We start from the raw sequence: 25,545 nt of genomic DNA on the forward strand, positions 1-25,545 counted from the left end.
AAATTAAAAAACAGCCTTTAGTATTGTTTATTAAACGATAAAAAAGCGCTCAAAACGTTATATTCCTTCCAGTTATCGAGTCATACGCCAAGGATACAGTTTAATGTCCAGGAGAAGTAAACTTTAAATATCCAGGACTTTAAACAAAAAGTTTTGTCATAAAATACTCAGGTATGGTTTTCAAACGTTAATTTTATTATCAAATTTATAAGGCAAACTTTGTCACTTTTAGAAAGCTCATCAGTATATAAAATAGAAATAAACAAAAAAATCATTTAAAAGTTACTTCAAATAAATAAAAAATTAAAGCAACTTCAGTGACGATTAGCTTTAAATAATCTACAAATACCGCAAACAAATAAGTATAATTTTAAGAATATCATTTTAATAATGTATTAAACTAAGTTTGTTACTGCATTTATGACTTGAACTATAATCACTGAAAATTTGTATTGCCCTATTTTTTTGTTTATAGTTTAATAGTAAAGTCTGGATTCTAATTGCTCATAACTTAAATGCAATATGTCTAATTCCATTCTAATTATTTCTTGCAGTTTATTTAAATAAAATTGAAACGAGAAGTATTTTAGACCTTAATGTTAAAATCAAAACAACTACTATGTCTATAATTTTTTTTCTCAATTGATGATAATACATAAAAATAATTTCTCATAAGTTCTGACTTCTTAATAACATTTTCTAAATAAAATAGTACTATTTTTAGTCAAATTTGAATTAAATTTAAGTGTAAGTAAATTTAAATTTGTTACAAATTCTTTTAAAAAAACTTGCATCAAGATTTAGAAGTCGAATATATTTAATTAGGTTAATTTAAACACAAATTAAACTGAAAAAAAAACTTATGTTAATGAATCAGTTTGATCATGATAGATAAATAATAATTTATAACTATATAACTTTATCTATTATGTTGAAAACTTCAAAAACTTAATGTTAAATTAAATTATTAATTGCTTTTATATACTAAAACTTATTAGTTACATGATCAAAATAGATCTAAAGTTTTCGTTAGTACCTGTTTTTAAGATTAATAAACTTCATTAATACCTAAACAACCAAAAGTAGAAACAAAGATTATACCAAGTTAAAGTACTAGTGAGTTTGTAAAATTAGGTTTTCAACTTAATTCTAAATTTAATTTATAAAATATCACATCTAAAAATAGTAAAGTTTTTTAGAGTCCACTAAGTTTTAAACTTTAAATGTAATACTTATGCTTAATCAAACATAAAATTCATAGCTTAACATATATAAAGTATATAAACAATAAATACCTTATAAACTAGCAATTTACTTAACTACTAAATTCCCTAGATATACTAGCTTAAATTTATAATCTACACTTAAAACCATAAATGTACGTTTTACCTTAAAATAATATTAAGTTTATCAACTAAAACAAAAAATAAAGTGCCATAAAAATTTTGGTTTGATGACTTAGTGTACAAAAAGACCTCTTGAGTTTTCTTGGTCACCAAAATAATAAAAAAAAATGAAAGATACAAGGTTATATATTATAAGTAAACAATTAATCACTAAAATATCTGTATATATATGAAAACAAGTAGATAATTAAAAAAAAATACCGACAGAGAAGTGGAATTGCCATAATATGATGATTAGAAGTTAAGAATTCTTACTTATTACAACCATATTATTATTAGATAACATATTACTACAAATACTATTTGGTCTAATATAGTTTTATAAGGCAATCTGGCAACTATGCTTACTGTATAGTTGCCAGATTTTCTTAAGAAGACTGCCGCACAATAACTGAAGTACAACATTTAGTAAAACCAAACAAATGTTTTTTTAGTAACTAAGCTAGTTATTTTCTGTATCAGTATCCCTACCTAGAAGCATAATTTCGAGAGCGAACTAATTTAAATTATTTTTGAATTTCCTTAAAAACTTTTCCAAAGCAGAACCGTTACAATTGAAGTTATATTAAATATAGCTGTTATAAAACTTTACCTTTTTGTATTTCATTCAAAAATTATACAAATGCTATCAATATTTAAGAAAATATAGTTTTTGCTACAGCTAGATTTACACAATACTAAAATTTTGGAAATTATGCCTTGTAGAAGAATAAAAGAAATGCGTTTTAATTAGAAACAAAATATATGGTTTTATATAATGGTATTTTAATTATTTAGTTCTATTTATATTTTAATTTAAAAAAAAACACTTAGAAACAGAATTATTTTTTGTTATAAGAATATTATCGAAATCAAAAAATAAGTACAAAAACAGTTAATTAAAAGGGTCATCGGATATTAGGCTACTATAGAATTTTATAAAAATATCAATTTAGTAACAAAATGATTGAAAATATTTATCAAAAACTTTTAATTAGAAAATATACTTTTTGATAAGTAACTGAAAACATTTTGCCCTATTTAGTCTTTTAAAATAATGAAAGTAATAGTTTGTTAACCCTGATGCTGAAAAAAAAGATTTCAAAACTACATTAAAAATAAGCCATATTAGTCAACTGCACAATTTACATTTTGCTTAAGCTTTATCTTTCTTGAACCAAATTATAGGTTCTTAATATTTACCATGGTACAGAGATTGACTTACAGAAGGAGGCTTTCCTACAACACCTCATCTAACTTGAGGAGGATCTCAAAAACCCCTGGTTTGTATTTTTTATTTATTATTGTTTATAATGTGATACATGTCGATGCAATTTACTTGAAGTTTTAATTTGTTCATTCCAAAATTTCATTTAACTGGTAATGATTCAGATAAAAGAGTATGTTTTATTATATAGATTTTACCATTGTTGTTTTTACATGACTTTAAGTCAGAGGTAGTTTTTAACATCTAATATTTTTTATATTAATGTAAAAGTTGAATTTGTTTTTTTGTGAATTTCATTATATTTTAAACCTTAAAAACTCTAACTAATTGATATAGTTTCAGCCTCAAATTAATGCTTAATAGTTAGTACCAAAATTTAATTATCATGAACTTAACAATTTTAAAAGATATCAAACAATGCATTATATCTTTCAAGTAGTTTTCTTTCTAATTTCCACTTTTTATTTTTACATGCCTTTGAAATTTTAAGTATCACTTAAATTTACCTTTTTGTTTTCACATGTTTGAGTGGGCCATGCAACATTATAATTTGTTGGATATAAGTTTATTATGGGTTTTCCACCTTTTTAAATTTTTACTGAAGATTGCTTATATTTTAATTATATCTGAAATAACTATATGTGTTGTGATAGAGTTTTAAATATTTTGTGTGGTTAAACACTAAGAATTTGTTTTTCCCCAAATTTCAAAAACAGTAGTTAAGTGAAAACCATTACATCAGATAATCTTAATCTAAATATAATTATGGCATTTATCATATTATAAGATTTTGATCCTAGCTTTTACTTTCTAAGTCTGATAATTTTACTTCAAGATCAATTTATTATTGACAAGTTTGTGAAAGCTCTCAAACTTCACAGATATCATATCAAGTTAATGTCATTTATATTCTATTTCACATTCTATTTAGTTCCACTTTCTGATTTTTAATTTTTTAAGCTTCATAACAGTTTATTAGCTACTTATTCAGCAAACAATTTATTTGCTAAACAATTTATACAGTTTTTATTTTAAGTAATGATAGTTATTCACCCATCAAAGTGTTATTTGTTAATGTGTAAACCACTACGTTTTGATCCTACAACATTTAACTCAAAAGAGTTTAAAATGCTAGAAAGAACCCTTACACCATCAGGCTATTCAAAATATTAAAACTCATTTATAATCATTAAGGCCATGTCTCATAAACACACTCCTATACATTAAATCATATTTTTACAAAATTTTCTTGTCAATTTTCTTATCTTACAAATATCTCATATTAAACCCATGTACCTTTATATCTAAACATAACTATCAAAAAATTAAAAATTAAGAATAGTAGAAATTGGAAATAATGTTACATAGCAAATCTGGCTAGGATAGCCACAAATCCTGGAATTTGACAATTAAGGCAAAATAAATCTTGAAAAACTTTAGAGTTGTAAAAAAATTTTACATGTTAAGTAGAAAAATTTTGATTGTAACACAAAAAATTAATCATAAAATCATCATCATTTTTTTAAAAATTTTAAATCTCAATTAAAGTAATTGTATAGTATCTTTGTAATGTTATATTATATAACACATTTATATGAACCTGCAACTTTACTTTTAACTACAAACCCAAAAACAATAATACTTAAGACCCAAACATGTCTATTGTCATAAACCTGTAAGAAACTTCTCAAAAACCAGTGGCACCCTTGAGTGTTAATCATAGATCAATTGAGAGGACTAAAAAATTTTATAACAATACCAAGTCTTACTTTAACCTTTCTATTTAATTTATATATGTAGTAATAAACATTTATTACTTACCATTTCTACTATAGGGCATAGGGGGTTAACCTTCACACAAATTAGTCTTATTTTATTGAGATTTTACAACGCTACAAGTTGCTTTTTACAGACTTTTAATAACCAAAATTAATTTTTGAGATATAGCTGGCCAAAGTCTGAGACTACAATAGGTTCCTTATGGGAAGTGCAAACTAAAACAGCAATTAACTAGAAATCACTACAAATCTATTTCCTCTTATGTTTTTTAAGCTCAAACTTTCAGGTAATTTTCCTTGAAATATTTAGAAAATTCTGATGGAACAAAATTTACAAAATAAATTATGACAAAAAAACATAAAAATATTTTTTTTTTCTATATATATTTTGTTTAAATACCATTTCTTGTGACAGAATTTTCTAAAAATTCTAGGAAAAATTTCCTGAAAGTTAACAGGTATTAAACTCAAAAATGTAAGAGGAGATTGATTTTAAGTGAAATAGTGTTTTTTGCAGTTTTAGTTAGTACCTCCCATAAGATACCTATTTTTGGCTCCAACTTTGACCTGCAGTATCTCAAAAGTTAATTAAATTATTAAAATCTGTGAAAAACAACTTGTTACTTTGTTAAAACTCAATAAAATATGATCAAATTGTGAAAAAAGTGATTAACCTCCTATGGCCTTAATAATAATTTCATAAGCATTGCATCAATAATGTGAATTTTTTGGACTGAACTGTGCTAGAAAGCATTTGTATAAAACATGACTAGTTAGTTTTTATTTATTTTAAATTTCCTATTATAGATCCTGTATGCTGGTTTACTGAAAGTCAATTTTCTATTCAATGATTAATGACTTCAAAAATCAGCAAAATAAATTAGATCTGAAAATTCGCTAACATTACTCCAATTGATATGAGTAAAGTTTGATAGTAGTTTCAGGTACATTTAATAACTTAATTAAATAATTTGTCAGCAGTAATTTTAAGTGGTTTTTAAATAAATGGAAAACAATTATGTTTTGTTATGAGGTTATTTTGTCTACTTATATAGGATTTTGTTTAGGTGCAAAATTTTTTCATGAAGTTTTAAACTTTTAATTATGTCTGCATTTTTTTCTAATTATCTTCTCAAGTATTATTATTTTGATTGGAACTATCTGTTATTCATCTAAAAATCACAACTTCTATGTCTATCAAGTATATATTTTACAAGCAAAATCTAGAATACAATTTATAACGTTACTTGAGTCAAAGAAATTTACCCTTAAATAAATAAGGTTAACAATGTTTGATTTTCTTTTCTGAGTGTTACAAAATAAGGTAAATCTGTATACCTCTCTTTAGATATAAGATGATGGTAATTATAAGTAGAAAATTTTCTTAAAAGTTGATAAAGTGAAACATTGTAAAGTTGGAAGCATGTAGAATCTATAACATTATATAGTTATTAAATAAAACACTGCTAGTAGGTGATAAATCATTAGTGCTTTACAAAAACCGTTTTTGAATGATAATCTTATATATTACAATACTATATTATTATAGTATAAATAACAATTATTTTACAATCAGGTGGTAAATTGGTGTACCTTCACCGCAAGAAGTTCGGATCCATCCCAGTATGCCCTGACACCAAGAAGAAGCTGTTCGGTATCAAGCCAGCCAGGCCAAAGCAGCTCATGTCCATGTCCAAGAGGACCAAGCACGTTACCAGGTAATTGTTTGAATATAAGTAGTTTCTATATGCTTAATTTTAGATAGTTTTTAGAGGGATGAACAGTATTGGTTATAGTTTCATTACATTTTTAAGTTTTAGTGTAGAATAAAAGGAATTCTAAGTTTGACATTATCAAATTATAACTTTTATGGTCTTTAGTTTAAGTCCATCTGAGATACATTTATATATAAGTCACATCAATTAAAATCACGCCAAACCTTTATTAGGATTAATTTGACTTTATTAAAATTGTTGCATCTAGATTTTCTTTTTGTAATACTAAACAATTTTATTAGTTTTAATTAAAAAAATACACTTAAAAGGTTTAAATGATTAAGATTTTTTAATTGGGGTTGAAAATTTTGAAATAGTGACCTTAATTCTATAGTTTAAGTAAATTTTAAAGTTAATGTTTACACTTTCTAGCAGTTGACACAAAAAACAAAAAGTTTACAGAATACATAAAAAGTTTCATGTACAACAATTACTTGATAACTATTTGAAACGCCATCTTCTAGTCTTAAGTATTATTATGTTATTTAAATTTGTTTTTGTGGTGGTTAAATTTTATTAATTGTGTTTCTTTTTAAATTTTTGATTCAGCAATTCTTATTAAGACTTTGACTTCAATTGTTTTAATGTTTTATCATTTGTAATTTGGTTAAAGCTTGAATGTTCATCATTTAATCTAACCTTAACATGATTGTTTGCTGCTAATTTAAAACTTATTATAGCATTATTATTGTGTTAGAGTAATCGGTAAATGAATTTTAAGACTAATAATTTTAAGTAATAAAAGTTTAATTCGTTTTCAGTAAATGTTTTTTCAGCAAAACAGTTACACCACCAAATAGTGGTTTATTTCAACTTTTCTATCTTATTTATTCTAAATGCTGTGCACACGTATTGCTTAATAATTAATTTTTCTTAAGTTAATTATTAATAATTTTTTTTTATAAATCTTGGCCAATATTTATATTGTTATTTACACGCTCTGTGATTGAAAATGCCTTTCTGAAAATGACAACTTTCAGATCTTATAATAAAATATTTAATCCTAAATCAGATCATAAAGTATATATTTTTTTAGTGCTAAGTATTTCTTTGCCAAATAAAACAATAATATAGTTTTCTTTTAACAACTTTTTGGTCTTTACTCAATATTTTAACAGAGAACTGTTCTATTATTTGTTTTACTGTAGTAGTTGATAAAAAATTAAAGTTGTGTAGTTCATATTCTACTCATGTAACTATGTATAACTATGTAACTATGTTATTTAGTAACTATGTTGCAATTACAATTGATGTCTAAAAACTAAAAAAAAAGGCATGGATGCAACAAAATTAGTGTCCTACCTGATCCAAATGCAAGATCTGGTCATAGCTTGTCGATATCCGGACAAGCTAAATTTAAATATATTTCTAAAAAGTATATTCTATTCCGGTTAGGGCTAGGTCTGGTTATCTAGATTTGAAAAAATGGTCCTATCTTGTTTTGCTAAGACCTGAATTTGAATTAAGATCTGCCAAAACTAAATTAAGTATCTAAACATAAGCTTGGCCGGATCTTTGGTCAAAATTTATGTCCAAACAAAACCAGATAGGACCATTTTTTATTTCAAGATCCAGCCGAGACCGAATTCGAGTTGAAATATAAAATCCAGATCTTGTCAAGCTATGGTCAGACCCTGGCGTTTGGATCCGGTTAGAAAGTGGGGATAGTGGGTGTAATGACTCATAAGAAATGCAAAACACCACGCAACAGTCTTTCATGCATTTTTTATTGGTAGTATTAACATAGATGTATATTACGGTACAGTTCACATAAAATAAGTTATTTAGGTCTCTTCTCCCCAATGACGACATAACGTTACAGCGCCCCTGGCGATCAAATTTTAAAGTTAAAATTTAAAAAAAAGTTGAATCACTTATAGTTTATTACATACTACAGAATAATATAATTAAATATTACAATCCATGTGGGTTATTATCAGGATTATGTTTTATAATTTAATATATTACAAATAATACATTTTTTGTTTTATGTTAATATATTATTATCAACAGAGCATACAGTGGATTATTATCAACATAATAACAATAATTATATTATATAAAATTTAATATATTATCAAATTTTATTTATATATTTAAATTTATTTTCAACAGAGCATACGGTGGATGCCTTTCAGCTGAAGCAGTTCGCACAAGAATCGTGAGAGCATTCCTCGTCGAAGAACAGAAAATCGTCTCCCGCGTAATGAAGGCCACCAAGAAATAAATATAGTCAATAAATTATTAGAAAAAATTTAACGTGTTGTTTTTTTTTTAATGGGGTTTTCTTTATTAAAGTGACAAAATTCGCACGTTAATAAATTTCATAAAAAATGTATTTTGTTTAATTGATAATCAATATTTATTTATAGTGGTGAAATATGTATGTTTGTTTCAATTTCTAGGACCTAATTTATAAGTACGTCATATTTGGTTGTTAGCTAAACTGGGTCAGATCTTGAAAGGTTAAGAGAAATTTCACTCGTTAATTTGTAAAATTCGTCTACGAAACCTGCATTATTTTATAATAAATCCGTTTAAAACCTGATTTATTATTAAGATTTTTACATATCTGGCTACAGCTTGCCGAAATTTCCATCCTAAGAGTTTTGTTTCTATAATAGATTCGAATCTTGTACAGCTAAATCAATCGCAGGTTATCTAATCTTGTTATTCAAACGATCAAATCTAAATTCAGGTCCATTTTTTCAAGGCTAGATCCAGTCCCAAACCTAAATTATTTTTAAAACCAAGGTTTGTTAAGATACGGACTTTGGTAAGCTATCCTTAGATCTGCCATATGAATCTATTGGAAAACTTACAAAAAGTTCTTTTGTTTTTGAACTGTTATTAAGTATTATTAAATACTCTTTAAAAAGCTATATTTCACAATATCAATCATTAAATTGTATGTACTTTTTAAGTAATATTCCAGAGTAAGAGGATTACGATGAAAGGTAGTTTTACTGTCATATACTTATAAATGCCAATGTTTCATCCGTTTGTGCAATTCTAAAAATGCCTGTAGTAAATAAATATTCCAAGTCTTATCAAACTGTTGAACGATCTAGTTTATAATTTCTCTACCTTGAAAATAATAATTAATAAGGGCAATTTGAAACAACTTAATTCATTATAACATAAAAATTGTTTCATTAAGCATTGATGTTTACAACTTACTGCATTATTATAGAACTAACAGGGTTGCCAAAAAACTTTTGGGAGTTTGAAATTATTAATAAGAATCACTTAAAAGTTAACAAATTTTACATGTAAAGTAGAAAAATTTTAATCTGACACTTAAAAACTACCATTTAAACAAATATCCTTGTCATCATCAAATTTTCTGTTAAAAAACACATTTGAAGTAGCTTAAGAATATCTTATCAATATTTTCATACTATTTAACACAGTTTTGTACCTTAAACTAAACTTGAAAAAGACCCAAAAACTGTACTTGTAAAAAACCCGGAGCAAACATTAGGCAACCCTGAACTATTGAATTTGGTACTAAAACTGACCAGTCCCATAGACAAGATTAAATTTATAAATATGATATTTATTAAGTAGTTGAAAGCTACTAGAAAAGAATCTGCTGAAGTTGAACGCTTATCAAGAGTTCGACAGTCAAATTAGTTACAGCTTAATTTCAGAAAGGCTTTGTTACAATAAACTAAAAAAAACTACGTAAATTGGTTTTCTAATAACAAAAATTACTGTTTCAGACCTACTTATGGTGAACAGTAACCTCTCGCATCTTTACGCACTCTCGTTTACTTACACACTTTAGAACTCTAAAAATTCAAAAAAAAATTTTTTTAATATTGCATAATTTAAGTTTATTGTATTTTTTTACATTTAAATATGTTTTTAAATGCCAAGTCACCTCTATATCTTTAGACTTTGTAAACTTATGTTTCTTGATTAATTGATAAAAAATTAGTTATACCTCAGTATATCATAATTTTCGTTAATAATAAAAGATTAAATAAAATTCTGAAAGAAATAAAATTGAATAATAAGAGTTTAAAATACAAATAAATAATAAATACACCACTGTATATAGACATCACACCATTTTTTAATTGTAAACAAATGCCTAATTATAAATTGAATTTGCTAAGTAGAATAGAATATAAATGTTAAGTATCATATAAGTTACATACAAATAAAGATAAAATCTACTTATTATTAGAATTAGTAAAATTAATCTACAAGTATTGTTTAATTATGTAAATTTAAATATTTTTTTCTTTTTAATAAATGTACAGATTTATCTTTTGTTTTCATTCTTTAAAATAAAGTAAATACATTTTTAAAAGTGGGAAGTCTGCTTTTAACTAGAAGCAATATCAAAAAACAGCCATTATAGTAAGTATATTTGGTACCTCTCGTATTTTTACGATCTCTCGTATCTTTACGCACTTTCTCTGTGGACACAATGTGCGTAAATAAGCGAGAGGTTACTGTACATAAGAAAACATAGTATATCCGTCTCGAAACTGTTCCCTTTGCATACATAAACGGTTCAGGGTCAAACATTTACACTCGAATAATTCCTTATCCTTACCGGAATACAGAATATACAAGCTATCTATTAATACATAAAGAATTTGGTAGCACGTTGTTGGCAGATTACTCAAAGGCTTAAATTTAAAAAAACGGGACTCTAACATACAAGCAAGTGTTTATCTTCACTGCAACTAAAAAGGTAAACCAACTACACATTTATGTGATTACTACCAAACTAAAAGTGCAACCAAACAAAGAATTATAATAAAATATAGGTTGTTAAAATATTTCATAAACAAAAAATGGTTAACTACAATAACCAAAACAGCATAAACTAATTGAAAGTTACTTAATTTAATTACACAGTCTACTTATTTAATATAATCAACTATCTGCAACAAAGTATATAAATAAAATCTTTAAAAAAAAAGTTTAACTCATATACTTACAGAACAAACCAACCTAACTCAGTCAAAGTACGCAGCAAAATTAAATTATTTGAAACAATTTATTTCATATCTTACAACGTTTAAAGATAAAAAAGTCGTACTGCTATACTTAAAGTCCTTTTTTTTCTAAGATTTTTAGGGCACTAAGCAGCTTAGGATCCAAATACTTGATCCTGATGCCAAGTCCTGAGAATGGTCATTTAAGTACAAAGTTTAGTTTCTTAAAATCTGAATCAGTGCGACTGAATCTTATTGAATTATATGCTGACCTCAGATTTTCTAAGAGTGTTTAGCATAAATTTGCAAACCAAACGTTGATTTTAGTTTCAGAAAAATAATTTTTATTATCAAAAAAAAAGAGGGTAGGAACATAAAAGATTTGTCTCTCAATTATTTTTGCACAAAAACAGATGGCTACAAATAAATGCAAGTTATTGTTAAAAAAGTCTACTTAAAATAAATTTAAGTTGTATTTGATACTTACAATATTACTCACAAGTTAACTTTTAGGTTAAAAAAATGTTCTATTCTCAAATACATACAAAACTGCCGACTTATTTGCATAAAATTTTTTAAATTGTATAAATAGTAGCCAATTTCAAAAACAATTAAAGTTTTTTCAAAATATATGCTATGAACCATGATGTCGAAAGGTCAATAAAAATGTTTTATTTGTTTATTAAAATAACATATATGGTAAATATAATTTTAGATAACTTAGATTTCTCAAATTTATAAAAGTTATAAGTTATTTTTTGTCCTGGACCTTAGGACATATTAAACTGTATTCTAGTGACGACTCGATAACCGAAAAGTTTTTCCCTACATCAGGTCGTTGGACCAAACTTTTTAAGCGCTTTTTTGTAGAGGTTCTGTAAACAATTTATGTTTATTTGAACTTTCAACAAGATTTACTTCTTCAAACATGAAAATAACAATAGCTTTGAAAGAAGATTTACTTTGTTATAATTTTTTTACAAAAAAAATGTAAATTAAGTTTAGTCAACGCTTTATTTGTGAATATAATATTTTGTAAAATGTAAAAGCTTTTCCATACGTGATTTTACTTAAAAAAAAGTAAAGATGTTTTAAACTTAACAACAATTTTCCTGAATCGAAGCTCAGAGAAAAAATATTTATTAGTAAGTTATAAGAAGGTTTTAGTAAACAAGTTATTGGAATAACATTAATAAACGAATTTTGACCACTAAATTGAAACTTTATGTGAACAAAAAATTCTGTTATAAGTTTAAGTTTTTTATAAAGATTTAAAGGTTTACTCTAGCTTAAGCTTTTAAAATGTCAACAATATAATTTGCTATACTAACTTGACAAAAGATCTCACCCTAAGCATAAAGCTATACAAATCTAGTATTTATTTAATAGAACTTTTTGAGACATTATTTTGTACGCTATAACAAAACATACTTAGTTGCAAAGAATAATTTCACTTTTTCAGGAAAATAAACAATCTCATGTTTATTAAACGACAAAAAAAAGACGCTCAAAATATTCGGTCCTAGGACCTGATGCACGAAAAAACCTTATAACAATTTTTTTTATTATATAGTTATAACATAAGAAAAGAACTATAATTCTTTTACTTTTAAATCTTTTAAAAGATTCTTTAAAGTAATTCCATAAAACATCTATAACTTTTAAGAAATGGGAATGAATTACAATTTAGATGCTTTTTTGTTTTTAATACTCACACATCAAAACTTATACAAGAAAATTTAAATCTTGTAACAGCCACATCTGTACTATCACAGTAAACTTTGCAATTTTTGAGCTCTTATAGTATCTTCAGTTCGTAACATAGAAAATTTTCTATTTTTATTAAATTTTCTTAGTAAAATTATTAATTTATGGCATAAAAATTTTATCTTAGCTATTTAAATCTTTAAAGTGATTGCGAATTTGCATTTAGAAAATAGATATGAAATTGTCATCATTATGTTTTTAACTTTTTAAACTTTCTTTGACTTCCTGGTGTTATACATCTTCGTCAAAACACATCTACCAAATAATGCTCTTTTAAATCATTCTATCTAAAAACTACTCAAAAGTAAATACATTACAGTTTTGCTGACAATTGGGCAGTTATGCTTCAAATCAGATTTTTAGTGTCAATTTTACTAGGTTTTAAATGTATTAAACTAAAAGTGCATCATTAAAGTTGCAAAATTTATTTAATAGTCATATGGGATAGTGTATTATTGAGGCAAAAAAATTAGGAAATGTCATGAAAAATTTAAAATACTAAATCAAAATTTATAAAAGTTATTATATAAAATGCATGTAAAAAGAACAAAATGCAAGTAAAACAAGTAAATTTATAAAGTTTGTTAAATTGTATTCATAAACTTAGTAAGTATTGTTCTGGTTATTTTTTATTATAGTTTTCTTATAACTATCTTTTTTTTTTCAGTTAAAAATTAGTACATTTAATACATCAGAAGTGCTAGGAAATCTGAAAAAGTGTATTACTTGTTTCAAAAATTTTTAGAAAGAAAAACTTACGAAATAATGAAACCAAATAAATATTTTATATGATCAAAAAACCTTAGAAAAAATATAAATAAAACTAAACAAAGTTTTAAATAGCAAAACATAAATGTATTTTTGTATAGCATTTACATATCTTACATTTGGGCATGTATTTCAAAAGTTCATTCAGTATTTTTTAATATATTTTAATTTTTTCAATCTCCAAATACTTTAAAATTGTTTCAAAAAAGATTTTAATTAAATATTTTTTAAAACTATATTTTTCAATTAAAACTCTATAGATTTTTTACACAGCTGTTTTCGCAATTAAGTGTCTTTTTACGATTTAAAATTGATTTAAAATTCAAAATTCGTTTTGTTTTAATTGTTTTTAGAAATAAATTACAGTATTGTCTAAATATGTACATTTTCGGTTTAAAGTGTTACAATTAGAGTTCTAACTTGGTTTGAAGGAGAAACATAGAAATTTTTATTCTAATTTCGATTTGCACTACAATTTAATTATACAGAAGAACTGAAATAAATGGAACAGTGTCCTAGAAAAGACCTTAAACTGTATCCAAGTAGCGTATGAATCCATAACCGAAATTTTCTTCGTGCAACAGATCTTAGGATCAAATAATTGAGCCCTTTTTTTTTTTGTTTATTAATAACTGTTGTTGTTGTTGTTGTTGTTGTTGTTGTTGTTGTTGTTGTTGTTGTTGTTGTTGTTGTTGTTGTTGTTGTTGTTGTTCTATAATCGAAATGTTTGAAATAAAATACAGTTAAATTTTATATGTTATATAAAAATGAATTAAAGTTGTTAACTATTTGTAAAAGAAGAAATCATCAACGGTTTTAACAAATTTTAAACAATTCATTCAACAAATAACATTCTGTTTGTCAACTAGTAGAACATTTATTGAAGAAAAATTTTAAAGTAAACTCTTAATAAACGAAACGTATGAACTAAAGAATTTTTTCCTGTTATATTTTAAGTTTTTAAAACGAATGAATTTGGATTAAAAAGAAAAAGAATATATTGTCTATTGAACGAAAAAAAAAGCACTAAAAAATTTAGTCCAAGGACCTGGTGTACGAAAAAACTTTTCGGTTATCAAGTCATACACCAGGATACAATTTAATGTCATGTCCAGGAATAAAGTTCACTTATATATATATATTAAAAAGGCTTACATAAAGATGCAAAACTCAAAGAACTCGAGTTTCGTGACTATTCACTCATCAGCTTTAAAACAAGTTTAAAATAAAGCACAAAACAAAATCACTAATGAAAGTTAAATTTTTTTTAGCATAAATAGATTATGACGTAATTTTGAAACTATCAAAAATCATGCAAAACGGCTTGTGCAAAAATTAATCTACCAATCGACAATAAACTAGCACAAGTTTATATAACTTCAGTGAGTAACTATATATTAGGACAGATAATTGAAAGAGATAAAGATAAAATTATGATGCAAATTGAAATTTAGGTTATTTTAAGATGAAATTAAAACTTGTTAAATGCATCTTTATATAAACCTTTTTAATAATAAAGCCCTCAAGGTGGGCTCAGTGTGAAAAATTTAATTTGTTAAGTTAAATAACTTAAACCTATATATATATATATATATATAATTTATTGAAATGACGATTTTAAAAATACTGGAACATATGTTTCATAAAGACAAAAAAGATTGTCAAGTGGGCTTAGTAGAAGGTGTTCAAGTTTGAATATTAACCTTATCATATAAATAAATATATAAATATATATGTAAGATGTAACGTTAAAAGGCGTTAAATCCTGGAGATCCTGATAAGCTAAGCTTATCGGAATAAATATTACAGATGTTCTTGTGCTAAAACTTTATTTCAACTAACGGCGTTTCACTGCTCTCAAATAAATTTAAGAATATTAGAATCTAAGAATATAGCTATTCTTAGAGCTTTTTGAGACTCCGTAGATCTGTTCTTAAATTTATTTGAGAGCAGTGAAACGCCGTTAGTTGAAATAAAGTTTTAGCACAAAAACATCTGTGATATACATAAATGTATATATATAGCTACGAATATTATTAAAAAAAGCGAAAAACAGAAATTAGGTTGACTAATCTAAGCACTGAATTTTTATTGACTTTAGTTTTTGAATTCTAAAAATAAGAAAAATTTAATTAGTTGAGGTTTTGTAAACTTTTCATAGTTTATAGCTTTTGCTCATAGCAGTCTTTTTGAGGAACATAAGTAGTAAAAGTTTTTTAATATTTTTTTTTTAAGAATACTGCTGTCTATTGTTAGAGCATAATGTTAACACAAAGAGTGCGAATACAAGAACAACTAAGTACGTTTATGGATATATGTAACTTATAAATGTCTGAATTTAAAAAATAAAATATTGGTAAAAGATTAAAGTACCAAAAAAAATTTTAGACTTTTGCAGCTAAATATCATGAGTAATTTTTCCTTCAGGGTAGTTTTTATCAATACTATTTTGTTTAGACTAAAATATGGAAATATTACTAAAATATTTAAAATTAAAGAAGGATCATTTTAGGATGTGTAAAGTTCCAATTATGCTTACAATTTATAATATTTAACAGAATAGTTGTTCTAAAATTTCTGAAAAAAAAATCATTTTGATTTCTTTGTAAAAGTTAATTAAGCTTAGAAATTAAAACTAAAAAGTTTTAAAACGAACAAAACCTGTAGAAAAATACAGATTTTAATAATTTAATCTGTGTTTTTATTATGTTGTTTAATTATGTTTATTGAGTAAATGTACATAACCAGATAAGGACTTAAATAATACTTAAAAACAATCTCTGTTATAACTTTATTCTATTACTTGTAACTTTGTTTTTAAAACTCATTTTAACTAGCTTTGTAATCTATTTCAATTAACTACTGATCGTTGTGCGTATTTATCCTTTATTCAAAAAAAAACAATTATCAATTTAGTTTTTCGTTTAAAAGAATAGATGAAACCTTGTTCTGAAATTATTCAGTTGCTTATCATACTTTTCTTAATTTTGGTGAAATTTCTTAAAGCTACCAATTAAAAAATTTTACTCAAAAACAACTGCAAGCTAAAAATATCTTATTGTATAAATTATAAAATTTGTTTATCAAAAACTTTCTGATTTTTTTTTACTACTAACTAGTTAAAAACAACAAAACAACTTGAACATTAATCTAGAATTTAGCAAACTTTCAAGTTTTGGAAAACTGGTAATTAAAGCTAAAAAAGTTTTACAAAAAGTTCATATTATATTTTAAGGTTTAAAATAACGTAAGTCTTTAAATAGCCAGTACGTACTAAGATCGCATACATGATTTTTTCATAAAGCTACAAAACTTTATAATTACTTTTTAACATTTATTTTCAATAACTTTTTTCTGTTTATTAAATCTTAAAAGATACAACACTATTATAACACAAAAACAAAGCTTTTCAGTTTTAAAATTCTAATGAAAATTATCTCTAATCTACCTTACCATAGTAAGTGTTTAAGTCTTTAATATGTTCATAAGTTTAAGCAAAAATATTTTGTTTAATCGAATTTTTTAAATCTTATTATTTCTTTTATTTTTTACAAAAACTCAAGATTAAAAACACCATTAGTTATTTTGTAACATGACATATATCAAGTAAATTTCATACAGTATAACATACTTAATAAGTTTCTACTATATTTCAAAAATGATAGAGTTTAATGAATAAAAAATCTTAAACTTAGTAGGTTTGTTATAACATTCTAAGACTTTGTATTGTGTAAGCTTTGCTTTTCAAAGATATTGACAAGTTAGAATTCAAAAGCAACTTGCTACAATTTTTAAGCTTGATCATTATTGTGCATCAAAATTTTCAACACAGAATAAAGTAAATAAAAGTTTGAAAAAGATTTGATGTGTTTTGACTAAATAATTCCCATCAAAATATATTATAAATTTTTTTCAAGCTTTTTATTGATAATTCTTAAACAATAAAAGTAGTTTAAAATTTATTAAAAACTTTTTTTTTTTTTTTTAACAGGCTCTCAGCTTACAATACAACTCAATTATAAGAAACATAAGTTTATTTTATTAAAGTTATAATTATTAAAGCTTTTTTAACTTTAATATGCGTAGAAATTAAAATGTTAACAAACTAAAAAAATTTGCCTTTTAAATCTTAGATAGTTTATAGATTTTACTGTTCGAAAAATATGATTAAAATAGTTGTATCTGAAGTATTTTTACAACTTACTTTAAGTTGTTCACTGAATACGTTTTTTGCAAATAACAGCAAAGTATTTTGGTTTTCTAATTTAAATGTCTTTATTTGTGTTTAACTAAAAACTACTTAAATTATTACAGTTATAAGAACATTTTTACTTGAAAATAATTTTAAAAATGTGAATTTATTATTTTCAGTGCATCAAAAAAAAAAACTTAGAAGGTTTTCTGATACACAAACTAATAAAGAAAACAAAGTTGTTTTAGGAACATGCATAAACAGTCTTAACAAACTTCCATATTTTAATTCCAAAAAAAAAACTTTGTAATTTCTAAAAAACTTGCAAACATTTTTTTATCTAACAAATTAAATTACTAAAATTTTCTAAAACAATAGTGAAATGTAACACTTTATATAACACTTATAAATAATAACAACCTATTTCAAAATAAAATTGCAAAAAAAAAGTGAATTATCTCACAGTATAAACTTACTGAAAAGTATCTGAAATATAATACCAAATTTTTCATTTAATATGAAATAAATACTCATATATTGTTCTTGACAATGACGTTAAACTGTATCCAAATGATGTACGAATCGATAGCCGAAAGGTTCCTTGTACTCCCAGGTCCTAGTACCAAATATTTTGAGCGTTTTTTTGTCGTTAAATAAACAGTATTGTCAATAAAGGTATAGCAAATAAACATTTTGGCTTCAAATATTGAAAAAGTAGTAGATTTTTTGAACATTTGATTAGAATACATGTTGAAATCGTCAATACCCCAAACAAATTATTGAAAACTTTAGTATGTATTCTATATTTAGCTTTTTAAAAAGTAAGAAAAACTCAGGAAAAACATCGTTTAAAGAACCTCAATAGTCAAAATTTAATGATATGCTGCTAAAGTCTTTAAACTCAAAAGTTTTATGATTACTCTAAAAGTCTAAAATTACCTAGAAAAGATTTCTTTAAAATGTTATTTATCTAAGACAAAAAAAAAACTCTCAAAACGTTTGTTCTAAGGACCTTGTTTACAAAAAATCTTTTAGGTTATCGAATCATACTCCACGAATATTGTTAAATGTCTTGCCAAGGACAACATATAACAAAAGAAAAAAAAAAAACTCTCAAAACGTTTGTTCTAAGGATCTTGTTTACAAAAAAGCTTTAGGTTATCGAGTCATACTCCACGGATATTGTTAAATGTCTTGCCAAGGACAACATATAACAAAAGAAAAAAAAAAAACTCTCAAAACGTTTGTTCTAAGGATCTTGTTTACAAAAAACCTTTAGGTTATCGAGTCATACTCCACGAATATTGTTAAATGTCTTGCCAAGGACAACATATAACAAAAGAAAAAAAAAAAACTCTCAAAACGTTTGTTCTGAGGACCTTGTTTACAAAAAAATCTTTAGGTTATCGAGTCATACTCCACGGATATTGTTAAATGTCTTGCCAAGGACAACATAAAACAAAAGAAAAAAAAAAACTCTCAAAACGTTTGTTCTAAGGATCTTGTTTACAAAAAAGCTTTAGGTTATCGAATCATACTCCACGAATATTGTTAAATGTCTTGCCAAGGACAACATATAACAAAAGAAAAAAAAACTCTCAAAACGTTTGTTCTAAGGACCTTGTTTACAAAAAAATCTTTAGGTTATCGAGTCATACTCCACGAATATTGTTAAATGTCTTGCCAAGGACAACATATAACAAAAGAAAAAAAAAAAACTCTCAAAACGTTTGTTCTAAGGATCTTGTTTACAAAAAACCTTTAGGTTATCGAGTCATACTCCACGAATATTGTTAAATGTCTTGCCAAGGACAACATATAACAAAAGAAAAAAAAACTCTCAAAACGTTTGTTCTAAGGATCTTGTTTACAAAAAAATCTTTAGGTTATCGAGTCATACTCCACGAATATTGTTAAATGTCTTGCCAAGGACAACATATAACAAAAGAAAAAAAAAAAACTCTCAAAACGTTTGTTCTAAGGATCTTGTTTACAAAAAACCTTTAGGTTATCGAGTCATACTCCACGAATATTGTTAAATGTCTTGCCAAGGACAACATATAACAAAAGAAAAAAAAAAAACTCTCAAAACGTTTGTTCTAAGGATCTTGTTTACAAAAAACCTTTAGGTTATCGAGTCATACTCCACGAATATTGTTAAATGTCTTGCCAAGGACAACATATAACAAAAGAAAAAAAACTCTCAAAACGTTTGTACTAAGAACCTTGTTTACAAAAAATCTTTAGGTTATCGAATCATACTCCACGAATATTGTTAAATGTCTTGCCAAGGACAACATATAACAAAAGAAAAAAAAAAAACTCTCAAAACGTTTGTTCTAAGGATTTTGTTTACAAAAAAGCTTTAGGTTATCGAATCATACTCCACGAATATTGTTAAATGTCTTGCCAAGGACAACATATAACAAAAGAAAAAAAAAAAACTCTCAAAACGTTTGTTCTAAGGATCTTGTTTACAAAAAAATCTTTAGGTTATCGAGTCATACTCCACGAATATTGTTAAATGTCTTGCCAAGGACAACATATAACAAAAGAAAAAAAAAAAACTCTCAAAACGTTTGTTCTAAGGATCTTGTTTACAAAAAACCTTTAGGTTATCGAGTCATACTCCACGAATATTGTTAAATGTCTTGCCAAGGACAACATATAACAAAAGAAAAAAAAAAAACTCTCAAAACGTTTGTTCTAAGGATCTTGTTTACAAAAAACCTTTAGGTTATCGAGTCATACTCCACGAATATTGTTAAATGTCTTGCCAAGGACAACATATAACAAAAAAAAAAAAAACTCTCAAAACGTTTGTTCTAAGGACCTTGTTTACAAAAAAAGCTTTAGGTTATCGAATCATACTCCACGAATATTGTTAAATGTCTTGCCAAGGACAACATATAACAAAAGAAAAAAAAAAAACTCTCAAAACGTTTGTTCTAAGGATTTTGTTTACAAAAAAGCTTTAGGTTATCGAATCATACTCCACGAATATTGTTAAATGTCTTGCCAAGGACAACATATAACAAAAGAAAAAAAAACTCTCAAAACGTTTGTTCTAAGGACCTTGTTTACAAAAAAATCTTTAGGTTATCGAGTCATACTCCACGAATATTGTTAAATGTCTTGCCAAGGACAACATATAACAAAAGAAAAAAAAAAAACTCTCAAAACGTTTGTTCTAAGGATCTTGTTTACAAAAAACCTTTAGGTTATCGAGTCATACTCCACGAATATTGTTAAATGTCTTGCCAAGGACAACATATAACAAAAGAAAAAAAAAACTCTCAAAACGTTTGTTCTGAGGACCTTGTTTACAAAAAAACCTTTAGGTTATCGAGTCATACTCCACGAATATTGTTAAATGTCTTGCCAAGGACAACATATAACAAAAGAAAAAAAAAAAACTCTCAAAACGTTTGTTCTAAGGATCTTGTTTACAAAAAACCTTTAGGTTATCGAATCATACTCCACGAATATTGTTAAATGTCTTGCCAAGGACAACATATAACAAAAGAAAAAAAAAACTCTCAAAACGTTTGTTCTAAGGATCTTGTTTACAAAAAACCTTTAGGTTATCGAATCATACTCCACGAATATTGTTAAATGTCTTGCCAAGGACAACATATAACAAAAGAAAAAAAAACTCTCAAAACGTTTGTTCTAAGAACCTTGTTTACAAAAAACCTTTAGGTTATCGAGTCATACTCCACGAATATTGTTAAATGTCTTGCCAAGGACAACATATAACAAAAGAAAAAAAAACTCTCAAAACGTTTGTTCTAAGGATCTTGTTTACAAAAAAGCTTTAGGTTATCGAGTCATACTCCACGAATATTGTTAAATGTCTTGCCAAGGACAACATATAACAAAAGAAAAAAAAAAACTCTCAAAACGTTTGTTCTAAGGATCTTGTTTACAAAAAACCTTTAGGTTATCGAATCATACTCCACGAATATTGTTAAATGTCTTGCCAAGGACAACATATAACAAAAGAAAAAAAAACTCTCAAAACGTTTGTTCTAAGGACCTTGTTTACAAAAAAATCTTTAGGTTATCGAGTCATACTCCACGAATATTGTTAGATGTCTTGCCAAGGACAACATATAACAAAAGAAAAAAAAACTCTCAAAACGTTTGTTCTAAGGATCTTGTTTACAAAAAAGCTTTAGGTTATCGAGTCATACTCCACGAATATTGTTAGATGTCTTGCCAAGGACAACATATAACAAAAAAAAAAAAACTCTCAAAACGTTTGTTCTGAGGACCTTGTTTACAAAAAAATCTTTAGGTTATCGAGTCATACTCCACGAATATTGTTAAATGTCTTGCCAAGGACAACATATAACAAAAGAAAAAAAAAAAACTCTCAAAACGTTTGTTCTAAGGATCTTGTTTACAAAAAATCTTTAGGTTATCGAATCATACTCCACGAATATTGTTAAATGTCTTGCCAAGGACAACATATAACAAAAGAAAAAAAAACTCTCAAAACGTTTGTTCTAAGGACCTTGTTTACAAAAAAGCCTTTAGGTCATCGAATCATACTCCACGGATATTGTTAGATGTCTTGCCAAGGACAACATATAACAAAAAAAAAAAAAACTCTCAAAACGTTTGTTCTAAGGACCTTGTTTACAAAAAACCTTTAGGTTATCGAATCATACTCCACGAATATTGTTAAATGTCTTGCCAAGGACAACATATAACAAAAAAAAAAAAAACTCTCAAAACGTTTGTTCTAAGGACCTTGTTTACAAAAAAATCTTTAGGTTATCGAGTCATACTCCACGAATATTGTTAAATGTCTTGCCAAGGACAACATATAACAAAAGAAAAAAAAAAACTCTCAAAACGTTTGTTCTAAGGATCTTGTTTACAAAAAAGCTTTAGGTTATCGAGTCATACTCCACGGATATTGTTAAATGTCTTGCCAAGGACAACATATAACAAAAGAAAAAAAAAAAACTCTCAAAACGTTTGTTCTAAGGACCTTGTTTACAAAAAAATCTTTAGGTTATCGAGTCATACTCCACGAATATTGTTAAATGTCTTGCCAAGGACAACATATAACAAAAGAAAAAAAAACTCTCAAAACGTTTGTTCTAAGGACCTTGTTTACAAAAAACCTTTAGGTTATCGAGTCATACTCCACGAATATTGTTAGATGTCTTGCCAAGGACAACATATAACAAAAAAAAAAAAAACTCTCAAAACGTTTGTTCTAAGGACCTTGTTTACAAAAAACCTTTAGGTTATCGAATCATACTCCACGAATATTGTTAAATGTCTTGCCAAGGACAACATATAACAAAAGAAAAAAAAACTCTCAAAACGTTTGTTCTAAGGATCTTGTTTACAAAAAAGCTTTAGGTTATCGAATCATACTCCACGAATATTGTTAAATGTCTTGCCAAGGACAACATATAACAAAAGAAAAAAAAAAACTCTCAAAACGTTTGTTCTAAGGATCTTGTTTACAAAAAAGCTTTAGGTTATCGAGTCATACTCCACGAATATTGTTAAATGTCTTGCCAAGGACAACATATAACAAAAGAAAAAAAAACTCTCAAAACGTTTGTTCTGAGGACCTTGTTTACAAAAAAATCTTTAGGTTATCGAATCATACTCCACGAATATTGTTAAATGTCTTGCCAAGGACAACATATAACAAAAGAAAAAAAAAAAACTCTCAAAACGTTTGTTCTAAGGATCTTGTTTACAAAAAAGCTTTAGGTTATCGAATCATACTCCACGAATATTGTTAAATGTCTTGCCAAGGACAACATATAACAAAAGAAAAAAAAAAAACTCTCAAAACGTTTGTTCTAAGGATCTTGTTTACAAAAAAGCTTTAGGTTATCGAGTCATACTCCACGAATATTGTTAAATGTCTTGCCAAGGACAACATAAAACAAAAAGAAAAAAAAAAAACTCTCAAAACGTTTGTTCTAAGGACCTTGTTTACAAAAAAGCCTTAGGTTATCGAGTCATACTCCACGAATATTGTTAAATGTCTTGCCAAGGACAACATATAACAAAAGAAAAAAAAAACTCTCAAAACGTTTGTTCTGAGGACCTTGTTTACAAAAAAATCTTTAGGTTATCGAATCATACTCCACGAATATTGTTAAATGTCTTGCCAAGGACAACATATAACAAAAGAAAAAAAAAAACTCTCAAAACGTTTGTTCTAAGGATCTTGTTTACAAAAAAGCTTTAGGTTATCGAGTCATACTCCACGGATATTGTTAAATGTCTTGCCAAGGACAACATATAACAAAAGAAAAAAAAAAAACTCTCAAAACGTTTGTTCTGAGGACCTTGTTTACAAAAAAAGCTTTAGGTTATCGAATCATACTCCACGGATATTGTTAAATGTCTTGCCAAGGACAACATATAACAAAAGAAAAAAAAAAAACTCTCAAAACGTTTGTTCTAAGGATCTTGTTTACAAAAAAGCTTTAGGTTATCGAGTCATACTCCACGAATATTGTTAAATGTCTTGCCAAGGACAACATATAACAAAAGAAAAAAAAAAAACTCTCAAAACGTTTGTTCTAAGGACCTTGTTTACAAAAAAATCTTTAGGTTATCGAGTCATACTCCACGAATATTGTTAAATGTCTTGCCAAGGACAACATATAACAAAAGAAAAAAAAAAAACTCTCAAAACGTTTGTTCTAAGGATCTTGTTTACAAAAAAGCTTTAGGTTATCGAGTCATACTCCACGAATATTGTTAGATGTCTTGCCAAGGACAACATATAACAAAAGAAAAAAAAACTCTCAAAACGTTTGTTCTAAGGACCTTGTTTACAAAAAAATCTTTAGGTTATCGAGTCATACTCCACGAATATTGTTAAATGTCTTGCCAAGGACAACATATAACAAAAAAAAAAAAAACTCTCAAAACGTTTGTTCTAAGGACCTTGTTTACAAAAAACCTTTAGGTTATCGAATCATACTCCACGAATATTGTTAAATGTCTTGCCAAGGACAACATATAACAAAAAAAAAAAAAACTCTCAAAACGTTTGTTCTAAGGACCTTGTTTACAAAAAAGCCTTTAGGTCATCGAGTCATACTCCACGAATATTGTTAAATGTCTTGCCAAGGACAACATATAACAAAAGAAAAAAAAAAAACTCTCAAAACGTTTGTTCTAAGGATCTTGTTTACAAAAAAGCTTTAGGTTATCGAGTCATACTCCACGAATATTGTTAGATGTCTTGCCAAGGACAACATATAACAAAAGAAAAAAAAACTCTCAAAACGTTTGTTCTAAGGACCTTGTTTACAAAAAAATCTTTAGGTTATCGAGTCATACTCCACGAATATTGTTAAATGTCTTGCCAAGGACAACATATAACAAAAAAAAAAAAAACTCATAAAACGTTTGTTCTAAGGATCTTGTTTACAAAAAAATCTTTAGGTTATCGAGTCATACTCCACGAATATTGTTAAATGTCTTGCCAAGGACAACATATAACAAAAGAAAAAAAAAAAACTCTCAAAACGTTTGTTCTAAGGATCTTGTTTACAAAAAAGCTTTAGGTTATCGAGTCATACTCCACGAATATTGTTAGATGTCTTGCCAAGGACAACATATAACAAAAGAAAAAAAAACTCTCAAAACGTTTGTTCTAAGGATCTTGTTTACAAAAAAATCTTTAGGTTATCGAG

At 26.2% G+C, this 25,545-nt stretch overlaps 1 protein-coding gene across 1 annotated transcript; it reads left to right on the forward strand.

Moving 5' to 3' along the window:
• Nucleotides 1-2,541: 2,541 nt before the first annotated feature.
• LOC145831615 (large ribosomal subunit protein eL34-like) lies at nucleotides 2,542-8,502 on the forward strand. Its single transcript, XM_082938925.1, has 3 exons — nucleotides 2,542-2,668; nucleotides 5,968-6,109; nucleotides 8,282-8,502. Exons 1-3 carry the CDS (start codon nucleotides 2,590-2,592, stop codon nucleotides 8,391-8,393), a joined length of 333 nt encoding a protein of 110 aa, XP_082795051.1. The 5' UTR covers nucleotides 2,542-2,589; the 3' UTR covers nucleotides 8,394-8,502.
• Nucleotides 8,503-25,545: the final 17,043 nt, after the last annotated feature.

This window comes from Thalia democratica, chromosome 1 (genome assembly GCF_965202585.1).
Source record: "Thalia democratica chromosome 1, ktThaDemo2.hap1.1, whole genome shotgun sequence".
Lineage (NCBI taxonomy): Eukaryota > Metazoa > Chordata > Thaliacea > Salpida > Salpidae > Thalia > Thalia democratica.